Below are 21,588 nucleotides of genomic sequence, written 5' to 3'. Positions count from 1 at the left end.
GGGGAGGGGGGTAGCTGCTCTGCTTTGTGTGTTTCATTCTTTTGGGTGTAGCACAGATGGGATTTTTCCTGTTGGAAGCCCCTATCAAAGCCTCAGTTTTGCTTCCTGCCATCTGAAGGTCGGTGTGATAGTGGTGTTGAGCTGTCGATGAGCTGGATTCGCAGCCAGACATGGGGGATTATTGCAGTTCAGCTGTAAAGAGCAAGTTCTGCCCATATTTATCCTGGTGGGTGCTGCAGAAGTTAGTGTCGCTCTGAAGTGGGTGTGCTTGGTCTGCTTCCCGTGTTGGGACACTGGCTTCACAGCTCACCTGGCCAGACAGAATTGAGGAAGGATGACTTGTCATTTTACAGGATGACTTGGAGGGGAGGGAAAGATGGTGGGATGCTGCTACTGTAACATCTTCCTTGCTGTAAGCTGGTACATTGCCTAGTTTTTGCCATTCTTGAGGTGTTTATAATCTAGGTTAGCCAGAAGCTTGAAAACTGAGGCGACAGGAGAAAGCCTAGAAGGGATAGAATGGGCTGGAGATTTGTTACCCAGATCAGGCTTATGTTGTTTTCCAGGGTTCAAGGGAACTTGTGTCAATGGCCTTTTAAAGGAATTTCATGGTAGCAAGGTGGCCACATTGTTCCTGATATCACTTGTTATTCATTTCCAGGAAACGGTCTATCGTCTTACCATAATCTCCCTCCCTCCCTCTCCCCGCCTCCCTCCCCTCTCTCTCCTCCCTTTCCTCTCCTTCTCCCTTTCCCCCTATCCACTTGTCTGCCTCTTTCTCCCTCCCTTTGTTAGAGGGACCGATACTTCCTTGCAAACAGGAAGAGAGGCGAGAGCAGCCCTGTGCGCAGTGTGAATGAACTCCAGTAACCTTGTCTCCTTTCTCCTCCTCTCAGTTGCAGAACCAAGGACATCTGGCAGTCGGGAGAGAGCGAGGGAGGAAACATAAAGGCACAGCCCATTTCAGGATCTTACCCACCCTGAAAGTGGTCACACATATGCTCTCTTTTTCCTCTTGCTCCATGTGTTGACATGGCACTCTTTGATCAGGCAGAAACTGTGAGGTAGGCAAGGGCAAACTCAAAACCTCAGCCTTTGCCAGGCAAGGTATAATGAGAGGCAGGTGAGAGGGGAGGAAGCATCTGGTGCTGGATGAGGCATGTGAACAGGAGAGCTGACTTGCAAAATAGTTGCTGTTGGGGGTGAGGAGTTGCTTTGCAGAGCCTGTAGCTCCCCGGGTTGGACTGGCGTCAGCACATTCTGTCATCATCTGATATAAAATTTGGGAAGCCCTATTCCCAAAATGGGGGGAATCCACAAACTATGTAGGAAAGGAATCTTGTACTCTGCAGATCATGGACAAGGAGTGAGTTTGGTTTTTTTATGTGGAGCAAAGCAAAAGTACTTTGGGCTTGTTCTTTCCCTGAATTATTGTATTCTGTTTGGTGGTACAGTTGTGCTTTATGATCCTAATTCACTTTGCTAACCCGTTTGTTCAGTTGTTTCAGTCCTGTGTTCCTTCTTGCTTGATGTAGGGTGCAACTGGCTTGGAACTTCTGTTGCTGCCATTGTTTGTTTATAATAGCTATTCTGTGGGTGAAGAGTGCCTAAGTCCTATTTAGTTCAGATTCAGAAATGCCCACAGACCTCTTTGCATTTTAGTTGTAATATAAGGTCTAATTTTGGAAGGAAAGTTATCCAGACTTCCTTCCAACCTTTAGGTTGTTTTTCTGTAATAACCTGACTTTCCCTTCCTTGGTTTTCTTCTATTCCTTTTAAGCATACCGTCTTTCAGAATAATACTTTTCATCCTAACACCATCGTTACACCTCTCCGCTTCTCTTCCCAGTACTCTTTCCAATTGACACTTGTTTGTTTATTTTAATCTGTTCGGTTGTTAGTCACTTCTGCTGTTGTTCTCTGAACCTCTGCCATGGTTTCCATACCTGACCTGGGTAGGAGACGGCATGCTTTGTGTTGAGACCAGACTAAAGCCAGCAAGAGCTGGATGCTGCAGTGAGAACCCAGTTCAAAGGACGAGACAAATGCGTAGGAAAAGGCCATACCAAAAGTCAGCAAAGTCATGGGTAATAAAGGAGTTGGTCAGCAGCAGGAGTAAAAGCCAAAGTGGGGTGGGGGTGGAGGGCAGGCTCTGAAACTCAGAGCCAGTGGGAGAGGTGGGAATAAGACCCTTAAGCTGAGGGCAAGAGACTAGAATGCAGCTGCCCATCCCTGGGAAGCAGGCTGCGCAGCCAGGACTGACTTCTAGGACTCTTCTGCATAATTGTCAGAGGTGGCAACAACTTCAAAAGGCTCACAGACCAGTGCTACAAGCTTGGGCAGCTGCTCATGGTCAGCTGAAGCTTAGCTGGACAACAAATGAAAGCAATCAGGAGGCCGAAGCTTTTCTTTATCAGCTTGGGACTGATGGTGGCTTACAGACTTCTTCCAGTTTGTGGTTGTCTTTATGCTTCTGAGAGATCAAAATGGATAATGCGATGTCAAACTGTGTCCCTTCAGTTCTCTGTAGAGAGGGATTCACGGCAGGGGCACAGAACTAGTCTGTTCCCTGAGGGTTGCAGAACTGTTTTTCCCATTCTTCATAAACATACTGTTCAAAATCATTCTTTATGGTATCCTGTTGCACTGCTTTGCACACCCTGCATTTTCATGTTTTGTCCCTCCTGTTGTCAACCTGAAGGTGATTGTTTTTCCTCATAAATTTTGACAGTTTTCACGTGTAATATTACTTAATTTTCAAAGTGACAGATTCTTTTTCTGTCTTGAAAGGTGTATCTCTTTCAACTTTTTCCTAATTGAAACTTGTTATATGTATACTTTTGCCCTGTTCAGAGCCCCTCTATCTGTTCCAGTGTTTCTACAGAAATGTGATGATGCAGAGGGAACAAAGAAGAATGAGCCAACCTGAGCTGGGAATAATCTTTGTTTCTCTGAGACAGCTACAAGGTAGTACCAAGATCCTAGGGAAGATCTGTGAAAATCCTCTGGCTGCTGCACCAGACACAGTATAGGAAGAGCATTGGGTCACAAAATATGTTTACTCCCTATGAAAGGATTGGAACAGCAGCGTCTCCCAAAGGGCTTAGCTTTGTGCTGGTGCTGTAGTGTCCTGTAAAATCTCAGTCCAACAGGTGGATGTTTTTTCTTGGCCATTTAGATCTGCAGCCAGCATTTGATACCCAAGGTAGTGCCATCACTGTGTGAGTTGTTGATTGCCCATTATGCACTGCAGTGGGCCCAGCTTTCAGATGTTGATTGACACTGGGGGCTGGCACTTGTATTGCATGTTAGAATACATTTAGAATCCAAAATACCAAATTATATCCCTGATTTGGTTACCTCTGAAAGATAGTCCTTCCTGTCAAATGCATTTGTTTGCCAACAGCCCATGCACAAAGGCACAGTCTTGTTGACACAGAGCAAGCACAGTCATATTAACATATGTATACAAATGTAAGATCTCTTCTGCTGATGCTGACATGCTGCAGAGCAAAAGATGTATGCTTGTGATTCATTACAGAACTGAAACATAGCCATATATTTTTCCCTTGACAGAACACTGTTGGATATTGTAATTTATAGGGCAAGGACTGTGATGAGTAAATCCTGTTTTGAAAGATCCCAGAGACTTGAACAAACTTCCTAAAAATCTTCTATTTTATCTGAACAGCCAGTATTTGGAGGTAAAGGGCTCGTTGTACTATTCCTCTGATTATTCCTGTGTTCCATAGCACAGTTTCTTCAGAGATATGCTTGCACCTGGTCTGATTCCTGATCGTTAAACTTCTCACAGAAGGCACCAAACAGGAAATACAGGGAGAGGACAGCACTGTTTAGCAGAAGTGTCACAGTAACTACATCTGGCTTATTTGGTTTCTTTATGTGCTATGCTGGTCAATGCTATCTCCTTTACTTATCCTCAATGAATGTTAGACAATAGTTTGGTATATTCTGTAGCTTTGTGTCTGTTGATGACAGATCAGATCAAAGACTTCCAGAAGAATGCATAAGTGCTTCATCTGGCTTGGAAGAGGACTCCAACTGAGAGAATGGGATGAGACTTGCTGGACTGAGTGATGAATGTTTCTGGCATTTAGCATGATGTACAAGAGCCAAGGCTACCATCTTTAGTCTCTGAAAAAAGCAGTACTTTCTGATGCAAGAGTGCTATCTGGAGACCATCAGTATCTGTGTTGTTCAGTTGTCTCAAAAGAAGGGAAGAAGGAAGAAATGGAGTAGAGCAAGGCTGGTGGCGACACATTTCAGAAGTGTTTAGTGTCATATTTGATACATGGGTGGCAAGGGCTGGCAGAAAATTGTTTCCCTCAGCGTTTCATCTCTATGTGTTTCCTCACTGGAATATGTCTGGTCATCAGGTTCCTCTGTTCAAGACTCTGAAGTGATTAGAAGTGATTGCTTCATTTCTTGTCACTTGGCCAGTCCTGAGTTCTAAAACCGAAGGAGTTGAGACAGACAGTGGGAGGCAGCATAGCAGATTATGTCAAGAAGACAGTGTTCCCTCTTGTAGTTATGGCTTGCATCACCTTTCTGCATTTTTAGTTGAAGTGGTGGTGCAGATCGGAAGATGCGAATCTCTAATAACATGATTCTTAGTACAAAACTTGACAAGATTTCTCCTCATTTTAAAACAATCCTCATGCATTTCTGTGAAAATTAAGTCCTGAGTCTAGTTATACAACCTCTCACTTGTGTACATGTGTGGAAAATGGTAGTTTGGGTTTCTTTACCTAGCACTAGAGTGCTGCTGTTTGTAGTTAGGTCAGTTTTCCACAGCCTGCAACTGTTACTGCACCTACAAAACCAAAAGGCGCTGTGTCTTAGGAGCAGAGAAGACAAGCAACCTTTCCTATCTGACCCATTCTGTTTTGGGAAGACTGGACGCTGGTGCATGAAGCAGGAACACGTGGGTTTGTTTTACAGCACGAAGATAGTGGCTGGTAGGCCTTACCCCTTGCTGTGTCCTGGATGTGCACAGGAATTTATACTCCCTTCCCTCTTGGTAGCTGCAGACTTCTCAGGATGTCTACAGTCTCTTAGATGCACCCCTTTGTGCTCCAGATGTCTTGCTGACAGCAAGTTTCACTCTTGCAATGTCAGTCAGGGTTGTGTGGATCACACAGTTTTGAAATTCCATCAAACTGTACTCTCCTGTTTTTTTTTTCTGGAATACATTGCCATTGTGGCTGGGATGCAGTAAGACTGGGTCACTGAACTGAAGGCGGTGGGACCTGAGCACTGTCACTCAGTTCTTCAGCTGGGGGATCAAACTCTTCCTTTGAAAAATTGCTGTGGTACTGCTGCTGGTGATTCATTCTGCACAATAATTAATCTTTGAGTGAGTCTATTGCATGGTTTAAAGGAATGTGGAGATGAACATAGGCAGTATGCTTACCTTTCTTATTTCATGCCCAAACATATCTGGAGACATCTGATATTGGCATCAGTGAGGAGCTTACATAGAACTGGGAATACAACTCGGGTGTGGGTTTGTTTCAGTGAAGTTCCTGTCTCCATCTGATGTTCTGTGCCTCTCCAAGATTCTCAGCTGCTGCAGGATTTTCTGGGGAGACTTTTTAAAAAAAAAGTTGGTTGTGATAACCACATTGTTCCTTTGAGGACCGTGAGTCTCTTTGAATTGGTTGCAAATCACACTGTAGCCTCCCACGGCAGAATTTCTTCCTTTATATGGCTTTGAGTTTCATATTTGCTGTCACTGCTTTTGTCCTAGATAGTCTCTTTCTTTCCCCAGCAATTCAGTGGCTGCATGCACCAAAGGGGAGGAGGGAGCTCTGAATTGCTTATACAGTCAGGCTGTATTTATAAAGGTCACGTGAAGTAATGTGCCCTGTGGGTTTTAACACCTGCATCCACAGTGTAATGGGAGATGGCAGGAGCTCAGCAGGCTTGACAGTATGACTTGCTTTTATACTTAATGACTGGTTTAGAGTACTGGGAGGGGGGTGGTTTGTGGAAGCATTGCTTTCATCCTTGTCTTTGGCATTCTAAGAAAAATTGCATGGTCTGGTCCAGATATCCAGGAGGGAAGAAGGGATGTTAGATGTTGGGTCCTCTGCCTCTTGATGGTCAGCACTGCAGTGTGTGAGGCATACCCCTAATTACCTGATACTTTTGTATTTGATCTGCTGCAGAGCTTTCTGTCACCTCTTGTCTTTCAGAGAGTGACAGGCTTCCAGTCATGAGCTCAATCACTCAAGTTAAACTGGTACAGGCCTTTCACGTAGTTGCTTTTTAAACCAGTTAATCTCTTTAGCTTGCATTGGTAAATCACTGAGTTAAGATCAACTGATCAAATGCATGTTCAGTCAGATTAAGGGTGTTTACATTAGCAGTTTGCATCAGTTTCACTGAGTCTGTGTAGTCAAATCAGTAGGGCCTTTTTCTGTGCAGGTGGGGATTTTTGGAAGAAGTGATTGGATTTGCTCTGCAATTTCAGGTTCTGTAGTGGAGTTCGGGCTGTATAATGAAAATGCTTTTCAGTATGGTGTCTAAGTTCCAGAAAAGCTATCCTCAGTAGGTTGGTGGTGAATCTATTTCTGAGGGTGGCATCATGGTCATTTGCTATAGGTATGATGCTGGCTTTCAGTTGTTACCTGTAAGTGAAGGGAGGATTTATCATCTTTGATACATCATCGATCTTTCTCACAGTCTTTGGCTACTGATATTAATAGGGAACTTCAGTGTTTATAGTCTCTGCTAAATAATTATCTTGTACAGTTTTCTGTATGTTCTGCAATACATACTACAAAATCCAGGGCAGCTGGCAGCAATGAGCTATTTGTTTGTTACTGGAAGCTTTAACAAAGGCCACTGCTTATAAAGTCTGAAATTTCCCTCTTACACACTTGGAGAGGTCAGGGCTGAAGTGTCCTGGTGGTGTTAGCAATAGTGAAGACTTCTTCTGCTTTGATAAATCTTTCAGCAATCAAAGGATAGTTTTGCACCTGGATGTGCTAATCTTGTACCTTTTACCACAGTTTGCTCAAATACTGTGTTTCAAGATAAAACAAAGCTAATTAAGGAAATGAAATCTTGAAGCTTGCTCGTGGTGCAGCCCTTAATAGATTTTGGAAATTAATATCTCAATAGTTGAACTCTTACCTCTTTTGCATCTGTTTGTTTTTTCCACAGGTACTTCCTTTCTGACTTTGAGTAGCAGAGAAAAACTAAAGACCTTGAAGAAAGACACCTACAGCCCCTTGCTTGGCAGAAACAATGCTGCAGCGATGAGATTACAGTGAGCCCTTCCTGTGTGGCCTCCATGGGTCCCACTCAACTCAGCACACAGGATCATGGGAAGAGGGTGGCAAGTGTATTTGAGATGGAGGAGGAAGGGCTTTCGCTCTTCCCTGGCTCAGAGAACCCCCCTGAGCATGCAGGTATGGAAAAATTCTTACTAAATCCATGCAAGCTAAAGGCTGTCCATTCTTTCAGCTGCAAGCAGAATTGATAGTTGGCAAAATTTTAGGGCAAATTCTGAAGTGCTTGAGGCACTCAGAGATAATGTCTAAGAATAGAATCAGTTACTGATAATTGAAGACAACTGGGTTTATGTAGGTGATAAATATTTTGCTTATTTGACCTTTTAGAGGCTGGGTTCATGGCACTAAAATGAATTTATTTTTGTTAACCTTATCAAAAGCTGCTGAGCAATAAAGTTTTACTACAGGTGACAATCCAACAAGGATAGGTGGTGCAAAGAAATGATAGATTTTTGCAGATTCATATAACGGGAAGACGGTAGAAGTTTCCTCTACATATTTCTTAGGTTAACTGAGGTTAAAGAGCATCAGGAAATAGAATGGAGATTTTGTAGTTAAAATTGCTGCTCATGACCACAATCCTACACTTTAAAACTGTAAGACGACATAGTGTAGCATCTCTGGACAGCTAACAGGTAAAAAAGGAAAACAGATGTGCATAGTGTCAGCAGCTTAATGAAAATATGATAAATAAATGTATTTGCTCAACTGTGAGGTAAGGGGCAATCCCTGATATAAAAAGAAGAGGTAATCTGAACATTGAACAAGGACTCACCAGTAGAGTAGAAACAAAGAGAGTAATTAAAAGGTAAGATATTAGCCAATAAAAGTCCTTAAACCATATTTGAGGACAGGAAAAGAAAGCAATTGATAGATTGTTTCCTTACAAAAATGCAAGGAAAAAAGTCACAAAATGTGAAAAAAAAAAATATAATAGCGTATCTTCCAAAGGAGAACCCTAATGAGAGCTAAAGATGGCATTGATGCTTGATATCTCTTACGCTATTTTTGTGTTATCTTTAACTACAGAAAATGACAATAACTAAAATGCTTAGTGTTCAGAGATGGAAAATAATTTACATAGATCAAAGAATAAGCCTGTCTGTCTCAATAAACCAGTCATAGAAAAGGTAATAAGGTGTTTATGTAACGTCTTAAAGGCAGCTAAGAAATCCACAAGATGGACAGATTCATCTCTCGAAGTCATTGGATTACTCTGCTGTTCCTCAGAAGCATATGAACATCACTTAAGGCTTTGGAAAAGTTGTTATACCATTGCATATATTTATACTAAATAATCTGAAATAACTGTATACATTGCATAATTTCCTCTTGGTAACATACTGTGTGAGGAGAAATAATTGGTAATATATTGTGTGAGTCAAACAAGAAAGGAGAATATCAGAAATTTAACTTGTCTGATGACATTTTCTTGCTGAGAGTGAGAAGTGCAGGCTGAAATGAGTGGCCTCCAGGCCTCTGTGAAGTCAGTGGGATTGAAAATCAACAAGAAGATACTTATGACTGAAAACTAATATGTAGTGAGGAACACTAATAATGATTTCTGAGACTAACCTAAAATGGTTTACCCTTTCAGAAACTTGAGCAGAATAGTAAGTGTAAACAACAGTAAGGATTAGAAGTTTTAGAACAGTAAGTACAAAAATTAGACATGCAATTGTAAACCTGATGTTGATCAGGAAATGCAGTAGCTGCGTCCTGCAAACCTATCTGTATGCATTAATTCCAGTGTAAAGGCTTTCCAGGCATATCTAAGCATAATCTGGAGACCTATCAAGACGTTGCTTGTAATCTTTATGAACAGCTGCCATAGAAGAATCTGTAATATCTGACATACGGAAAAATACCTGCACTGTGAGCTGTGTAGAATGTCAGATGTTGGTCTGTCTAGAGTTAAATGGAATGAAAAGAGAGAGAGATAGTAGGCTCAAATGCTTAATTTAAGGTGCATTGGAGAAAACCAAAGATGTTTTCAGAATACAGAGCCGCTGCTAATATTAAGATCTCTCAGAATGATGTAGGAAGAGCTGGGAGCTGCTGCCTAAGACCATCTGAAATGTGAAGCAGTAGTGCAGGGCCTGTGTTTCAGGTAGAATAACAAAGTTTAGTAAATGAACTGTCACTATGAGAGCGTTTCAGTTTTAGGAGTGGGGAGCACCCTCCTTGAAGAAGAAATGATGGCTTTGGGGCTCCAAAGACTCACAGAGCTTGTGCTGTGTGCTGCTTGCCTGTATATACACTCCTCGAGGTGCTGTGTTTTGTCTTGACAGTTTCCCTAAGTGTTCCAGTTACAGGGATTGCCTACTCAGTCTGCTTTTTGTAGGGTCGCAGTTTCAGGACTGGGTTTTTTGTCTCTATTAGATTGATGAACCATTTTTCCTTATTCTTGTGCATAAGTATGGCAGAGAATAGAGCTAGGAGAACTGGAGGTGAGTTCTGAAGAAACTTACTTTCTGCACAGTCTTGGATTTCAGGTCAATTTTTTTGTGGGTCTTTCTCACATTGGGAACTTAACTGTAACTGGAAAGTGCAGAAGAGCATCTGACCTGAACATGTTTTGGCTCTTCCACTCTGTTTTGGAGAGGAGCAAGTGTGAAGCTGTATTTGTTTATATATTTGAGGTGAACCTTAGTGATTATGTCAGTAGTTAGTTTGTTGCAGAAGATATGCCTGTCTAGAAGGGGAGTGTGTGAAACAGGATCTTTTCATCCATGTGTTTGGGAGATGGTGGGTTTGAGTGAGGATACTGCTTATTTTAAGGAATGTGGCAGTCAGCTGCAAACATACTTCTTCATGTGTGCTTTTTTTTGTTTTGTTTTGTTTTTTTTTCCCCTGGGTACTGTTCATTTCAGTAGAAAATCCCCCCTTGAAGCGGAAGAAGGGCCCAGCCCCGAAGATGCTGGGAAACGAAGTGTGCAGCGTGTGTGGGGACAAGGCCTCTGGCTTCCACTACAACGTGCTGAGCTGTGAAGGCTGCAAGGGCTTCTTCCGCCGCAGCGTCATCAAGGGAGCACAGTACCTCTGCAAGAACGGCGGCAAGTGCGAGATGGACATGTACATGCGGCGCAAGTGCCAGGAGTGCCGGCTGCGCAAGTGCCAGGAAGCGGGCATGAGGGAGCAGTGTGAGTGCAGGAAATGGTGCATGGGGGCATGGTGGTGTTGGGACAGGAGGCGTGTGGGAGCAGGCTGTGGGGGTGATGGGTGTAAAGCAGGAGGCAGTGTGAATGCTTGGGAAGGAGGGGACACAGCCATGCAGGCTGTGTGTTGAAATGTGTGTGGGAAGTCACTGAGAGCTTAGCAGGGATCACATGGGGAGGTGAGGCTGTTAGTGGAACACCACTGGTGTGCTGAGAGCTGCAGCCTTGCTTTATTCCTTATAAGAACTTGTGGACTGTGAGAGCAGAGGAAGGACTCGCACATTCTTCAGAATGCTGTGAAGTGTATCAGTAAACTCAGGCTTCTGTCCTGTGATTGGGACTGCAGGATCGGTCGCCATGCTCCTTGAACAACAGGCACTTTCCTTTGCCTCCTACTGTGAGCTTGTGACAGAGGTCAAGGGCAGCACCACAGTACTGCAGCTGTGTTTGTGCAAGAGCTGATCTCATTGCTCCCTTTAGTGAAATCTGCTATTTTTCTCACACAAGTAATAAGGCTGTTGTTCCTGAATATTCACCAGTGTTTCTGTTCACATGTCAGGAACAGCTCTCCTTGGCCAAGGCATCCAAGTTTCATCCCTTTGGTGGCCAAGACTGACTGAATGGATGCTTGATTAATGTTAGATCTGTGTGAAGTCTCCTTTTCTGACATCCAGCACCCAGAACAGTGAGGAACAGGGAGTATTTCAGAAACATCTTGTAAAATAATGCTACACCAAGGAGACATGCTGTTTGTTTTTTCCAGCATAAAACAAAACAGATCAGTATCTGTCTCACTGGTTTGTATCAGCATTACATATGCTGTGTTTACCTCATTTACCCCTGTTCCTGAGAGCTACAAACCAGATATATTTGAAAAGTGATGTGGTAAGACTGCCTGTTCACTTTGCTTCTCTTTTGTTGCAGGTAGATAGAGGGAACCTCAGTATGTTTCTGTATTTACTCATTGTCTTGTGTTGAAGACAGCTCAGGAAAATTAGGTCAAAAGTGTTATTATTAAGAGCTTGGCAATTCCTGTCAATGCTGTAATCCCTACTGCAAATTTGCCTTGTTAATTTTGACAGAAACGGAGGGCTTTTTCCTCCAGCTGTTTCACTTGGAAGGTCATTCCAGAACTTCCCCCTTGTAATTGCTGGAAACATTCTTCTAATTCCCAGACTGAAGTTATTCATGGCCAGTTTATTGTTCTTAAGCCAGTGTGAACTGTGAGGTTAAATAGTTCCTTCCTGGCAAACCAAGTAAGTTAGATTGCTTTGAATTTAGCATGGTGCAGAAACTTGCACATAGGCAGTTTTCAAGATTCAGTAATAGCCAAGTGACAAGTTACCAGTTATAAATCCTTTGTGCATCTGAGTCCCAAGTTGAGGGACTGTAATCACTTGAATTAATTACTTGCCTTCTTAAACTAACACTGTGAGTAGCATTCTCTAATCTTACAGGTCCTCCTTATTTTGGTAATTGTATTGAATGTCTTTGCTGTTAGAATGGTAAATTTTGTGTGTGCATGCACCTGTGCATGCATCCTCCCTGTTAAAATTCGGGGATAAAGGGCCCTCTCAGCTTGAATGTGTTATGTTCTTTATCTATCCTTCCAATTCCAGAGTACTCTCTCACAGTAATTCTCCAGTTCTTGTCTTCATGTTTAACATGATTCATTTAAGAAGCGTAAGTGTATAATTGTTCAGTTTTGGGCCCTGCTTTCCTGTATAGCCGCTATGTGTCTTTGTTACCTGTGCATAAAAAAACGACCGAAGAATCTTTCAGCATTTTTAAAATCTTGTTTGTAAGTCAAGCTTTGTTTATTTATCTTTGTTCCTGAAGATGCGGAGGTTTTTTCCCAGTCAGTCCCTTTTCTGCTCCTTGTTGTTTATCATTAACTTATAGGATGATTCTCTGGAAGATAACCCTTGAATCCAGGTATATCTGCTACTTTCCTTTTATTTTTTTGGATTTTTTTCAGATAGTTTTTGCAACTTTGGCTTAAAGAAACAACAAACCTTCTCTACATTCACATCAGTGAATTCTTCAGTTCACAGAATCACCCTCAGTCCTTCTTAGGGCTGCTTTCAATCCAGTCTCTGCCCTGCCTCCATTTGTGCTTGGGATTGCCCTGACCCATGTGCAGGATCTTGCACTTGTCCTTGTTGAACTTCATGAGGTTCGACAGGCCCACCTTGCAAGCCTGTCAAGGTCCCTCTGGATGGCATCCCTTCCCTCCAGCTTGTAAACCACAACCACACAGCTTGGTGTCGTTGGCAAACTTGCTGAGGGTGTGCTCAGTCCCGCTGTCCGTGTCACTGACACAGACATTCCCAGTACGGCACGACACAGTGCCGGTCCCAGTACCAACCCTGAGGAATGCCACTCGTCTTGGAATGCCACTGCTTTCCACTTGCACATTGAGCCACTAACCACAACTCTTTGAATGCAACCATCCAGCCAATCTCTTAACCACCATCCGATCTCTTATCCACCAATCTCTGATCCATCTGTTAAATCCATGCCATTCCAGTTTAGAGATGCATTGCTCCTGAGCTTGGAGGAGGTGCTCCTTAAATATTAAAAACAGCTTTCTTGGGCTTTCTCTTTCCTTCAGCATTTTATCCCCTAGTACTTTACTGAGCAGATCCTTGAAGAGTCCAGAGTCTGCTCTCCTGAAATCCAGGCCAGTGAGCTTGCTGTACTCCCTCCTCGTTACTCCAAGGATCTTGAAATTCATCGTTTCATGATCACTGCAGTCCAGGCTGCCCTTGAGCTTCATATTCTCCAGCAGGCCCTCCTTGGTGAGAGCAAGGTCCATCACAGCACCTCTGCTCATTGGCTCCTCTATCACTTGGAGAAGGCAGTTATCATTAACACATTAGAGGAACCTCCTGGATTGCTTATTCGCTGCTGTGTTATCTCTCCAACAGATATTGGGGTGGTTGAAATCTCCCAAGAAGACCAGGGCTTGTGAATGTGAGGCCATTCCTGTCTGTCTATAGAGGGCCTGCTCCACTCAGTTTTCTGGTCAGGTGACCTTGTAACAGACCCCCTCTATAATGTCACTTCCCTGGACAAATTTAGTTCAAATCCCTCTTCACAGGCTGGCAAGCCTATGAGTGAAGATGTGCTTCCCCTTCTCTGACAGATGGACCCCATTAGCCCCCCATAAATCAGATGCCTCCAATTTGTTCAGTTCCTTACCATATTACATCCAAATGACATCTCCTTTGATTTAACAACTGAAGAAGACTTCTAACCCTATTCCTGAAGGACCTGTGGTTGGTCCTCAGTACGTTTTATGCAAAGCTATTCTTTCACTCTTCATCTTGCACCATGTTACTGCTCTACAGTTTGCTGCAGATGGCCTGTATAGCAAATTATCCTTTCACTCTCAAAATCCATCCAGGACTGGCTCTGACCTCTGAAGAGGAAGATGAAATGCACAAGCTGTTAAATTAACAATATTGGAATAAGGCATAACAGCAGAATAGCATGAAATACAGTGGACGCACCATGGCATGTTAAAGGAGCACTTGTTGGTATCTGTTATAACATGACATTTTAGGGAATTGCTCAATGGGGAAAGTCACTGTTGTTTTTCTGAGATCTGCAGGGCATCGTGAAAGGAGCTTCTGCCCTTTGTGAACACTTTGCATGATGGTATGATTAGAAGAAAGGTAATGGAACAACTTAAAGCGGGAATAGAGGGAGAAACAAATGACAGTATCACTGTCTGCTGTGTTGTGTACACTCTGCTATGCCAGATACAGGCAGCTGTGATCTCCACTTTCCATCCACAGCACATTACCCTGTGTTTAGTGTAGTTTCCAGTATGCTTCTACGATTGATCACAGGCTATTCCTGCTTTAGATGTTCTGTCTGAAGAACAGATCCGACTGAAGAAACTGAAGAAGCAGGAAGACGATCAGGCTCGGACAGTTGTGGTGCGTCCAAACCCTCCGAATCCGCCAAGCCCTTCCCACAAACTAACGCCGGAACAGCTGAACATGATAAAAAAGCTTGTGGCCGCTCAGCAGCAGTGCAACCAGCGCTCATTCACAGACAGGCTCAAAGTGACGGTAAAAAATCTACAAGCTTACAAAAACTAAGAAAAATTGAAGTTTGGGGAGTTGGGTTTTGGGTGAAATATTTGGGAGAACAGACGTACTTCAGGCATTTCCTCTGTGGACTAAAGCTCTGTAAAGAATAGCAAAAGATGATGTTCTGATGTTGGTTCATTTTCTTTCATTGTTCATTTCATCTTTTCATCTTTCTGTCCCGGCTTAATCTCTCACATACATCTCTCTCTCTCGCTCTCTCTGTGTCTCTGTATATCTCTATATATATATGCTGTCTCTTCCCATTCCCACAGCCGTGGCCCCAGATTCCTGACCCTAATAACCGTGAAGCGAGGCAGCAGCGTTTTGCTCACTTTACAGAACTTGCAATTATCTCTGTGCAAGAGATTGTGGACTTTGCCAAGCAACTACCTGGCTTCCTGGAGCTCACCAGGGAAGATCAGATTGCTTTATTGAAGACATCTACAATAGAGGTGAGAGTTTGGCTCCACCACAGTACATAGTAGCAGAGATGAAAGAATTTGGAGTTCCCCACATGGAGAACTAGTTCCATGCCTTTTTTTGGGATGGTGGACTGAAGGATCTCAGTAATGGGACCATTACTGCAGTGCCAGGTTATACTGGCAAAGGGTCATGGAGGAGAATAAGACAAGTGCCTTGGTAGTGATAAGCAGAAACTTCCCCTTTCCCAGAAGCAGACACCACAAAGGATGCAGCAGAATTTATCTTGGAATTTTTAAACACTCTTGAGAGAAACCGGAGAGTTTTTGTTTGGGGTTTTTTTTTGGTTTTTTTTTCAGAGATGCTCCAACATTCAACGAATTATTGATGTTGTAACGTTTTTTCCTATTTTCAAATCAAGTATATCCATTTCTGGTTTCAGGTGATGTTACTGGAGACATCTCGGCGCTATAATCCAGAGATTGAGAGCATCACCTTTCTTAAGGACCTGAGCTATAATCGGGATGACTTCGCCAAAGCAGGTGGTGCATTAGACAGGTGTTTCTTCCTTCCCTGTGTCTTGTGTTCTTACATATTTTCCTTTTTAATGTGGACTTCTGGAAATAGTATGTGGGGTCAGATGAGAAGCTTAGAAGAGGACCAGACCAATAGCCTCAAAAGCCATATATTTTTTGATTTTAATATGGATCTACCAGTTCAGTTCATGTCTTTTTCCAGATGTGAACTTGCTTGGGAAAATTTGGACTCTTAAAGGATGAAAATCTAGTAGGAAATGTCCACCTAGGGCTAGCAGCTGGTGTGAACTTCCTTGCTGGTAGAGATGTGATGTGGTCATAGAGCTGTATCAGATCATAGCAATTCAAACCACAGTCTTTTCTCCTTTGCAAGTGTATCACTTGCTAATCCGGATACACACCTCGAGTAAGGACATTAATGTGGTTATATGCACTCCGTGCATGGAAGGTCCCCACACATTGCTTTAGATGTTTTATCGTCCCAGTATATGTTGGTCTGTGGTGGCGTGATTTCTGAACTCTGTTTTTTCAGGAGCTATGAGTGTCTATAATTTCAGATGAAGTAACAGGAAGTATGTACCTTCAGCATTTCTAAAAGCAAGACATTAGCTGTCCTTCATGTGATTTTTTTTTTTTTTAATTATTGTTTGAGTAGCTCTTTAACCATTTATACTTGGGATGACTTTTATATACAACTTTCCTTTTCAACAGTCTTCCTGGTAGCCTTTTTTTCAGGTTATTAGGAAGGCAAATAGTAGGCAGCCAGAAAAATTCCCTCCATTTTGTTTCTCCTTTTCTGATGCAGTTGTGCTGCAGGAAATTAGAAACTTGGATGCTATTTTGGAGGAGAGGCCTGAAGTTTTCAGCATGATTACATAGCACAAAAAGACCTGATTTGACAGTGGTCTCTATATGTAATGGCAATAAATATCACTGCATTTCTGCCTGACTGCATGTATCAAAGGAGGTAGTTGGAGGCCTCAGTCAGGCTCTACCTCGGCTCTCCCAGCTTTTTGAGATGAAGGAAATGGCATAGTTCAGAGTTCTTGGAACTGTATGTTTTCAGCTCAGACTGACTTCAGATGAATCTGGATCACGGTACTAAAGCTTTCGCTGAAAGCACGAGAGCTACTGGATGTGAAGGAGGTGATGGTGTCAGAGTTGAAAGTGTAGATGTTGTACTTGTAGCTTTCTGACTTTTTGATGGACTTACCTGATAAATGATGTGTTCCTTTAGCTGTTGCCCGGTGATGTGCTGTGGGGCATCTAAGGCTCTAGGAAAACCCAGAAATAGCGTAACTTTATAGTTAGAACCCCACTCCTCAGCCACTGTTGTTGGTGTTCACTAGTAGTGGATGTAAAGGGAGGTTTCATTGGAACATAATGTAAGGGTTTTTCCCTGCCTGCCTGTCTTCCCCACTCCCTGGTGTACTGCAGTGGGTTTCTTGCAGCTTATTCCATGAGGGGAAGGAGACAATTGTTACTGCTTCACCTTGTTCTCTTCTGTTTGTTTCAGGTCTGCAGTTTGAGTTCATTAACCCCATCTTTGAGTTCTCAAAGGGAATGAATGAGCTACAGCTTAACGATGCTGAATATGCACTTTTAATCGCCATCAACATTTTCTCTGCAGGTAAAAAGCCAGGGAGGTCTGAGGAGCTGCAGTAGTGAGTCAGAGGGCAAAGAAAGTAGAGTTAAGGAATGTCACAAGCAGAAGAAGAGTAATAGAGGGTGTATAGAGTTCAGTGATAAAGGGAGCATGTTATTTGTTATATTCTGAATTCTATAGTGCCACTTCCAGAAGAAAGCAAATTCCCCAACTACTGAAAAAGTGTATAGAAAAATGGGCCAGTATTTGTCTTCCTTGTTTAGAGATTGCTATTTAATTGTCCCCTTAATGTCCTTGGCACCTCTGGTGTGATGCAGGTCCCACAGCATGAGTGACATCTAGTGGGCAAGTGAAAATACCCTGGACATGAGACAGTATTGCTCTGGGCCAGGACAGAGCTTTGCCAAGAAGCCACTTCCATTCTTCTGTCTTGTGACCTGAATTATTGAGTACTTTTTTTCTTTGTTCTTGTTTTCTAACTGGCTCACCTGCTGCAGAGACTTTCCCAATCACTCTTGAGTAGACAGCTTCTTGTTTCTTCTGTGACAGGAATGTGAGACCAAACGGTACTATGTAAGTGTGTTTGGTCTCTAACCTTCCACCTCTGTAGGAGTCAGATTGGATACCCCATGTACAGGAGACATCACTGAGAAAGAACAGTCACAGACAATTGACATAGCTGCTACAATCATGGATATACCTCCCAGCTGTGCTGGGTGAATGCTAGTGAGGTTTTGGGAAGAGACCGTATGAGGGAATAGGGTTAGGCAGGGATGTTAAGTCCAGTGAAACTGCCTGTGGCAATCTCCTTACTTCTAACCTGCTTTTTGGCAGACCGACCGAATGTGCAGGACCAGTCCTTGGTGGAGAGGCTGCAGCACACCTATGTGGAAGCCCTTCATTCTTACATTTGCATCAACAGACCAAATGTAAGTGCCTGACCAGAACATCTCCAGCAATGATGAGAGCTGATTTTGTGTTTATGCAGACACAGTTCCTGTGGTACTGTTTGTAACAGGTCTCTTGCTGCCTGTGCTGTCATACTTGTCCCTTCTGTGGCACTTTGATAGCAGCTGGAAATGCAGGACTTGTGAGCTGTCGCAGCCTACTGTCCTGTATCATGTTCCATAGTTTAGCCAGCATGGAAAGTCTGGAGTTTTGGAACATGGTGTACTGTTTGTGTTCCTCCACACTGAAGCCTCCTGGTGAATGCTGGGTTTAGAGGAAGTCAGGATTGTCATTACAATACATCATCTGTTGTGATATATTTTTTCTTTTTTAAAGTTTTAGTGTGAATTTACTAACAGCTGTCTATTTGCCTGACTCTGCAGGACCGCCTGATGTTTCCACGGATGTTAATGAAGCTGGTCAGTCTTCGGACACTAAGCAGTGTCCACTCTGAACAGGTGTTTGCCCTTCGGCTGCAGGACAAGAAACTCCCTCCTCTGCTCTCAGAAATCTGGGATGTGCATGAGTGACCGCATGCTCCCAGAATGCTGACGCGCTGACATAATGCCATCTCCCAGCCTTTGCTAATGAGAAGCCAGCCTCTCCTCTCCAAAGCACTGAACCCTGGGCTAGGCATGCAGGGAGTGATGAGCCCGGGGTTTCAATGTTGTCGTGAGATATGCAGGAGGCAGCTGGGGTAGATCAGGTGGAGGGGTTGGTTTTGAGGTAGTGCCCATACCCCAAAGGAATAACGTGAAACATTTGAAAACGGTAGAAATGAAGACCTTTCCCCCTGCCCCCCAAGTCCTCTTTCTTCAGAGTCTTTCTCTTCTCTAAGCATATGCTGAAGGTTTGCCCTTTGATCCTCTTCTCACTGATTATGAAAATGAATTTGCAGGAACTTGCCAAAAGCTCTCTATTGAGAGTAACCCAGCTCGAAAGGCTTCTGCAGGGTCCCCAGTGTACCTGGATCTGAGGAGCTCAGGGAAGTCAGTGTGGATGTTCTATGGGTTTCACTGGGTTTCCTATAAATAAAATCTCTTGAATGTGCTGCCCTCTACAATGATTCCAAGAGAAGTAGCTTTTATTTCTTTATTATGAGACTTCATCTCTAGAACTGCCCTTTATTCTGACCCTCCTTTGGAAAAAGGATTCCTCTAATATGTAGTGCCCTTTGTCTAACAGGGAGATTCTCTGGGTAGGGAACGTTCGTACATCAAAAAGATGTCAGGCATAAAGTAGTGGACTTTTTTTTAATATAACGCATCACAGTTTTATCTCGTGGTTCTCAGACACTTCAATTTACCTTTGATTTGCTAACAGCTGGAAAACTTTAGTTCAAAACAAATCAGGGCATAGATTTTATCTTTAGGAGTGGAATAGAAGAAAGATAGGTGGGAAGGACTGGTACCTAGGTGAGGTAGGTGTGGTGGAAGGATCTCAAAAACTTCCAAGAATCTGAAGCATGTGGTATGTATTCCAAGGTGGGTGTGAAGATGTATTGGCCAAGGAGAGAGGACACACTGCATTTAGTGAAATATGTGGGCATTGCATAAGCTATGGGCTGCACAACTCTCAGATCATGGGCTGCAGGAATATTGCGTGTAATCAGATCCACTTGCGTTGTCTTCCTTTTGCCAAAGTCTTTCCAAGGTTTTAGGGATGATAATGGGATATGGAGGTCCCTCCTGTGTGAGGAGTGCCAACTGCTTTAGAAGGACACTTGGGTCTTGTATCCTTTCTTCACTTCGGGCATTGTGAGATCCACACTGGATTATGCCCCAGGTTTTTAAGTATCCACATTCATAAGTATTCTAGAATTTACAGCAATATTTTGTCTGACAGAAGAGAAATATACTGTTGTAAAACATGTTCCTTACTTTCCAAGAAACATCATCTTATGGCTGATCTCAGAGATGTAACCTTAAGTATCCTGGTAGTTTGGTCTCATGAGTCTTCTCTGTCATAGGGGTCTATGTTTGCTTGCCCAGTGAGCATCCCAAGAGCATAGGTTCACATGGCTCGGGGTTTTTTTGTTTGTCTTTTTTGGTTTGTTTGTTGTTGTTTTTTTTGGCTGTGTATCTGAGCGCTATGCCCGTGGTGAGGGTATCGTGTCCATTTTGCACTTGAGGTTGGTCCCCTGCCACTGGCCTTCACTCTGCACCTTTGTAAAGCACTTGTAACAATCTGTAAAATAATCTGTTGTTTTTTATAACTCATTGCAATTGCAAAAATTCTTGTTTAAATCTGTATTTTTAACTAATCTGTTTGAGAAATGTTAATGTTTATATAAAAGAATAAAGCCTAATACAGGATTTTGACATTCTCTGATGTGCTGTCATTAGCTCGGAGGAGGGTGGAATAAGTTCTTGCTGTAACAAGCTTAAAGCTGATAAGAACATTGGAGAGAAGCAAGAAGTGGTGAAAAAGAAATAGCAGTGCAACCCCAGGCAGTTTATTTTGGCCTCTAGGATGAGATTTTTAGCTTGATATCCACCTTGCTGTATTGCAGACCTGGCAAATATGTGAAGTGGATTAAGTGCATATCATGAAGACCATGAATTATACAAACATCCTTCATCTTGGTATGTACAGCTACATTCAGAATTTTACTCATTTTATTCCATGTGCTGTACTCCATTTTCTGCATATCATGGCTTGTCAAAATTGAGATGGGAGTCCAGCGTGCCCCTGGCTGTGAAGTGGATTTTCAGATGGACCCTAGCTGATACCTCATATACTGAGACTTTCTGATGTACTCATAGGAGAATCAACCAGAATACTTGTCCATATGCATTACCTCGAAGGGAGTGGTAGGATGGGAAAGCAGAGAGCTGTCCAGCATTAGCTGCTTCCGAAGTGCTTGATCCTCTGCCACAATGGGAAAGAAAAGCAACTGTCAACTCAGCAACTCCCCACACCACAGGCTATTCTGCTGAAGCCCCTGAGTTACTCTAAAATTTAAATTGAAATCTACTAAACCAGAGGAAGAAGGAGTAGGCTTATAGGAAACTGCACTGAGGTATGAGCAGAGCTCGAGCGCTCAAGTCAGCCCTGGGTGGACTAGAGGGTGGCTGGGCCCTGATTAAGGGATTGCTAAACAATGAGACTGTCAACAGTCAGAAGAGGCAATGGCAATGAAGCTGCAGCTTCATTTCTAGCTTCAGTTTCTTTATTTTGAGCTGCATCTCCTAAATTTGAAGAGAAAACCTGCATATAAATTTGAGGGATTTTCAAGGTACAATCTATAACACTGCTGTGTGTGGCATTGGTGAAAACAGTGATTTTCCTTGGCTCTGTGTTACAATTTAACCCCAGCCAGCCACCAAGCCCCACACAACCACTTGCTTACTCTCCCACCAGTGGGATCAGGGAGAGAATTAAAGGGTAAAAAGTAGAAAATTCATGAGTAGACATAGAGAGTTTAATAGGGAAAGCAAAAGCTGCACACACAAGCAAAGCAAAATAAGGAATTCATTCACTGCTTTTGGGCAG

At 43.0% G+C, this 21,588-nt stretch overlaps 1 protein-coding gene across 2 annotated transcripts; it reads left to right on the top strand.

Moving 5' to 3' along the window:
• The first annotated feature begins 7,008 nt into the window (after window positions 1–7,008).
• NR1H3 (nuclear receptor subfamily 1 group H member 3) lies at window positions 7,009–20,408 on the top strand. Of its 2 annotated transcripts, none has more exons than XM_018082407.2 (8): window positions 7,009–7,439; window positions 10,196–10,465; window positions 14,354–14,562; window positions 14,856–15,035; window positions 15,446–15,545; window positions 17,056–17,169; window positions 17,980–18,074; window positions 18,477–20,408. In XM_018082407.2, the coding sequence occupies exons 1-8, from the start codon at window positions 7,322–7,324 to the stop codon at window positions 18,621–18,623; spliced, it is 1,233 nt and encodes a 410-aa protein (XP_017937896.1). In that variant the 5' UTR covers window positions 7,009–7,321; the 3' UTR covers window positions 18,624–20,408. The 2 variants fall into 2 exon arrangements, with proteins under 2 accessions (XP_017937896.1, XP_008918017.1); XM_008919769.3 differs by having other exon boundaries at window positions 7,011–7,439; window positions 10,199–10,465.
• Window positions 20,409–21,588: the final 1,180 nt, after the last annotated feature.

The sequence above is a fragment of the Manacus vitellinus genome, unplaced genomic scaffold (assembly GCF_001715985.3).
Source record: "Manacus vitellinus isolate BGI_N305 unplaced genomic scaffold, ASM171598v3 scaffold_6_pilon, whole genome shotgun sequence".
Taxonomy (NCBI): domain Eukaryota; kingdom Metazoa; phylum Chordata; class Aves; order Passeriformes; family Pipridae; genus Manacus; species Manacus vitellinus.
The sequence above is the reverse complement of the archived record's forward strand: the minus strand, read 5'-3'. Positions and strand labels throughout refer to the sequence as shown.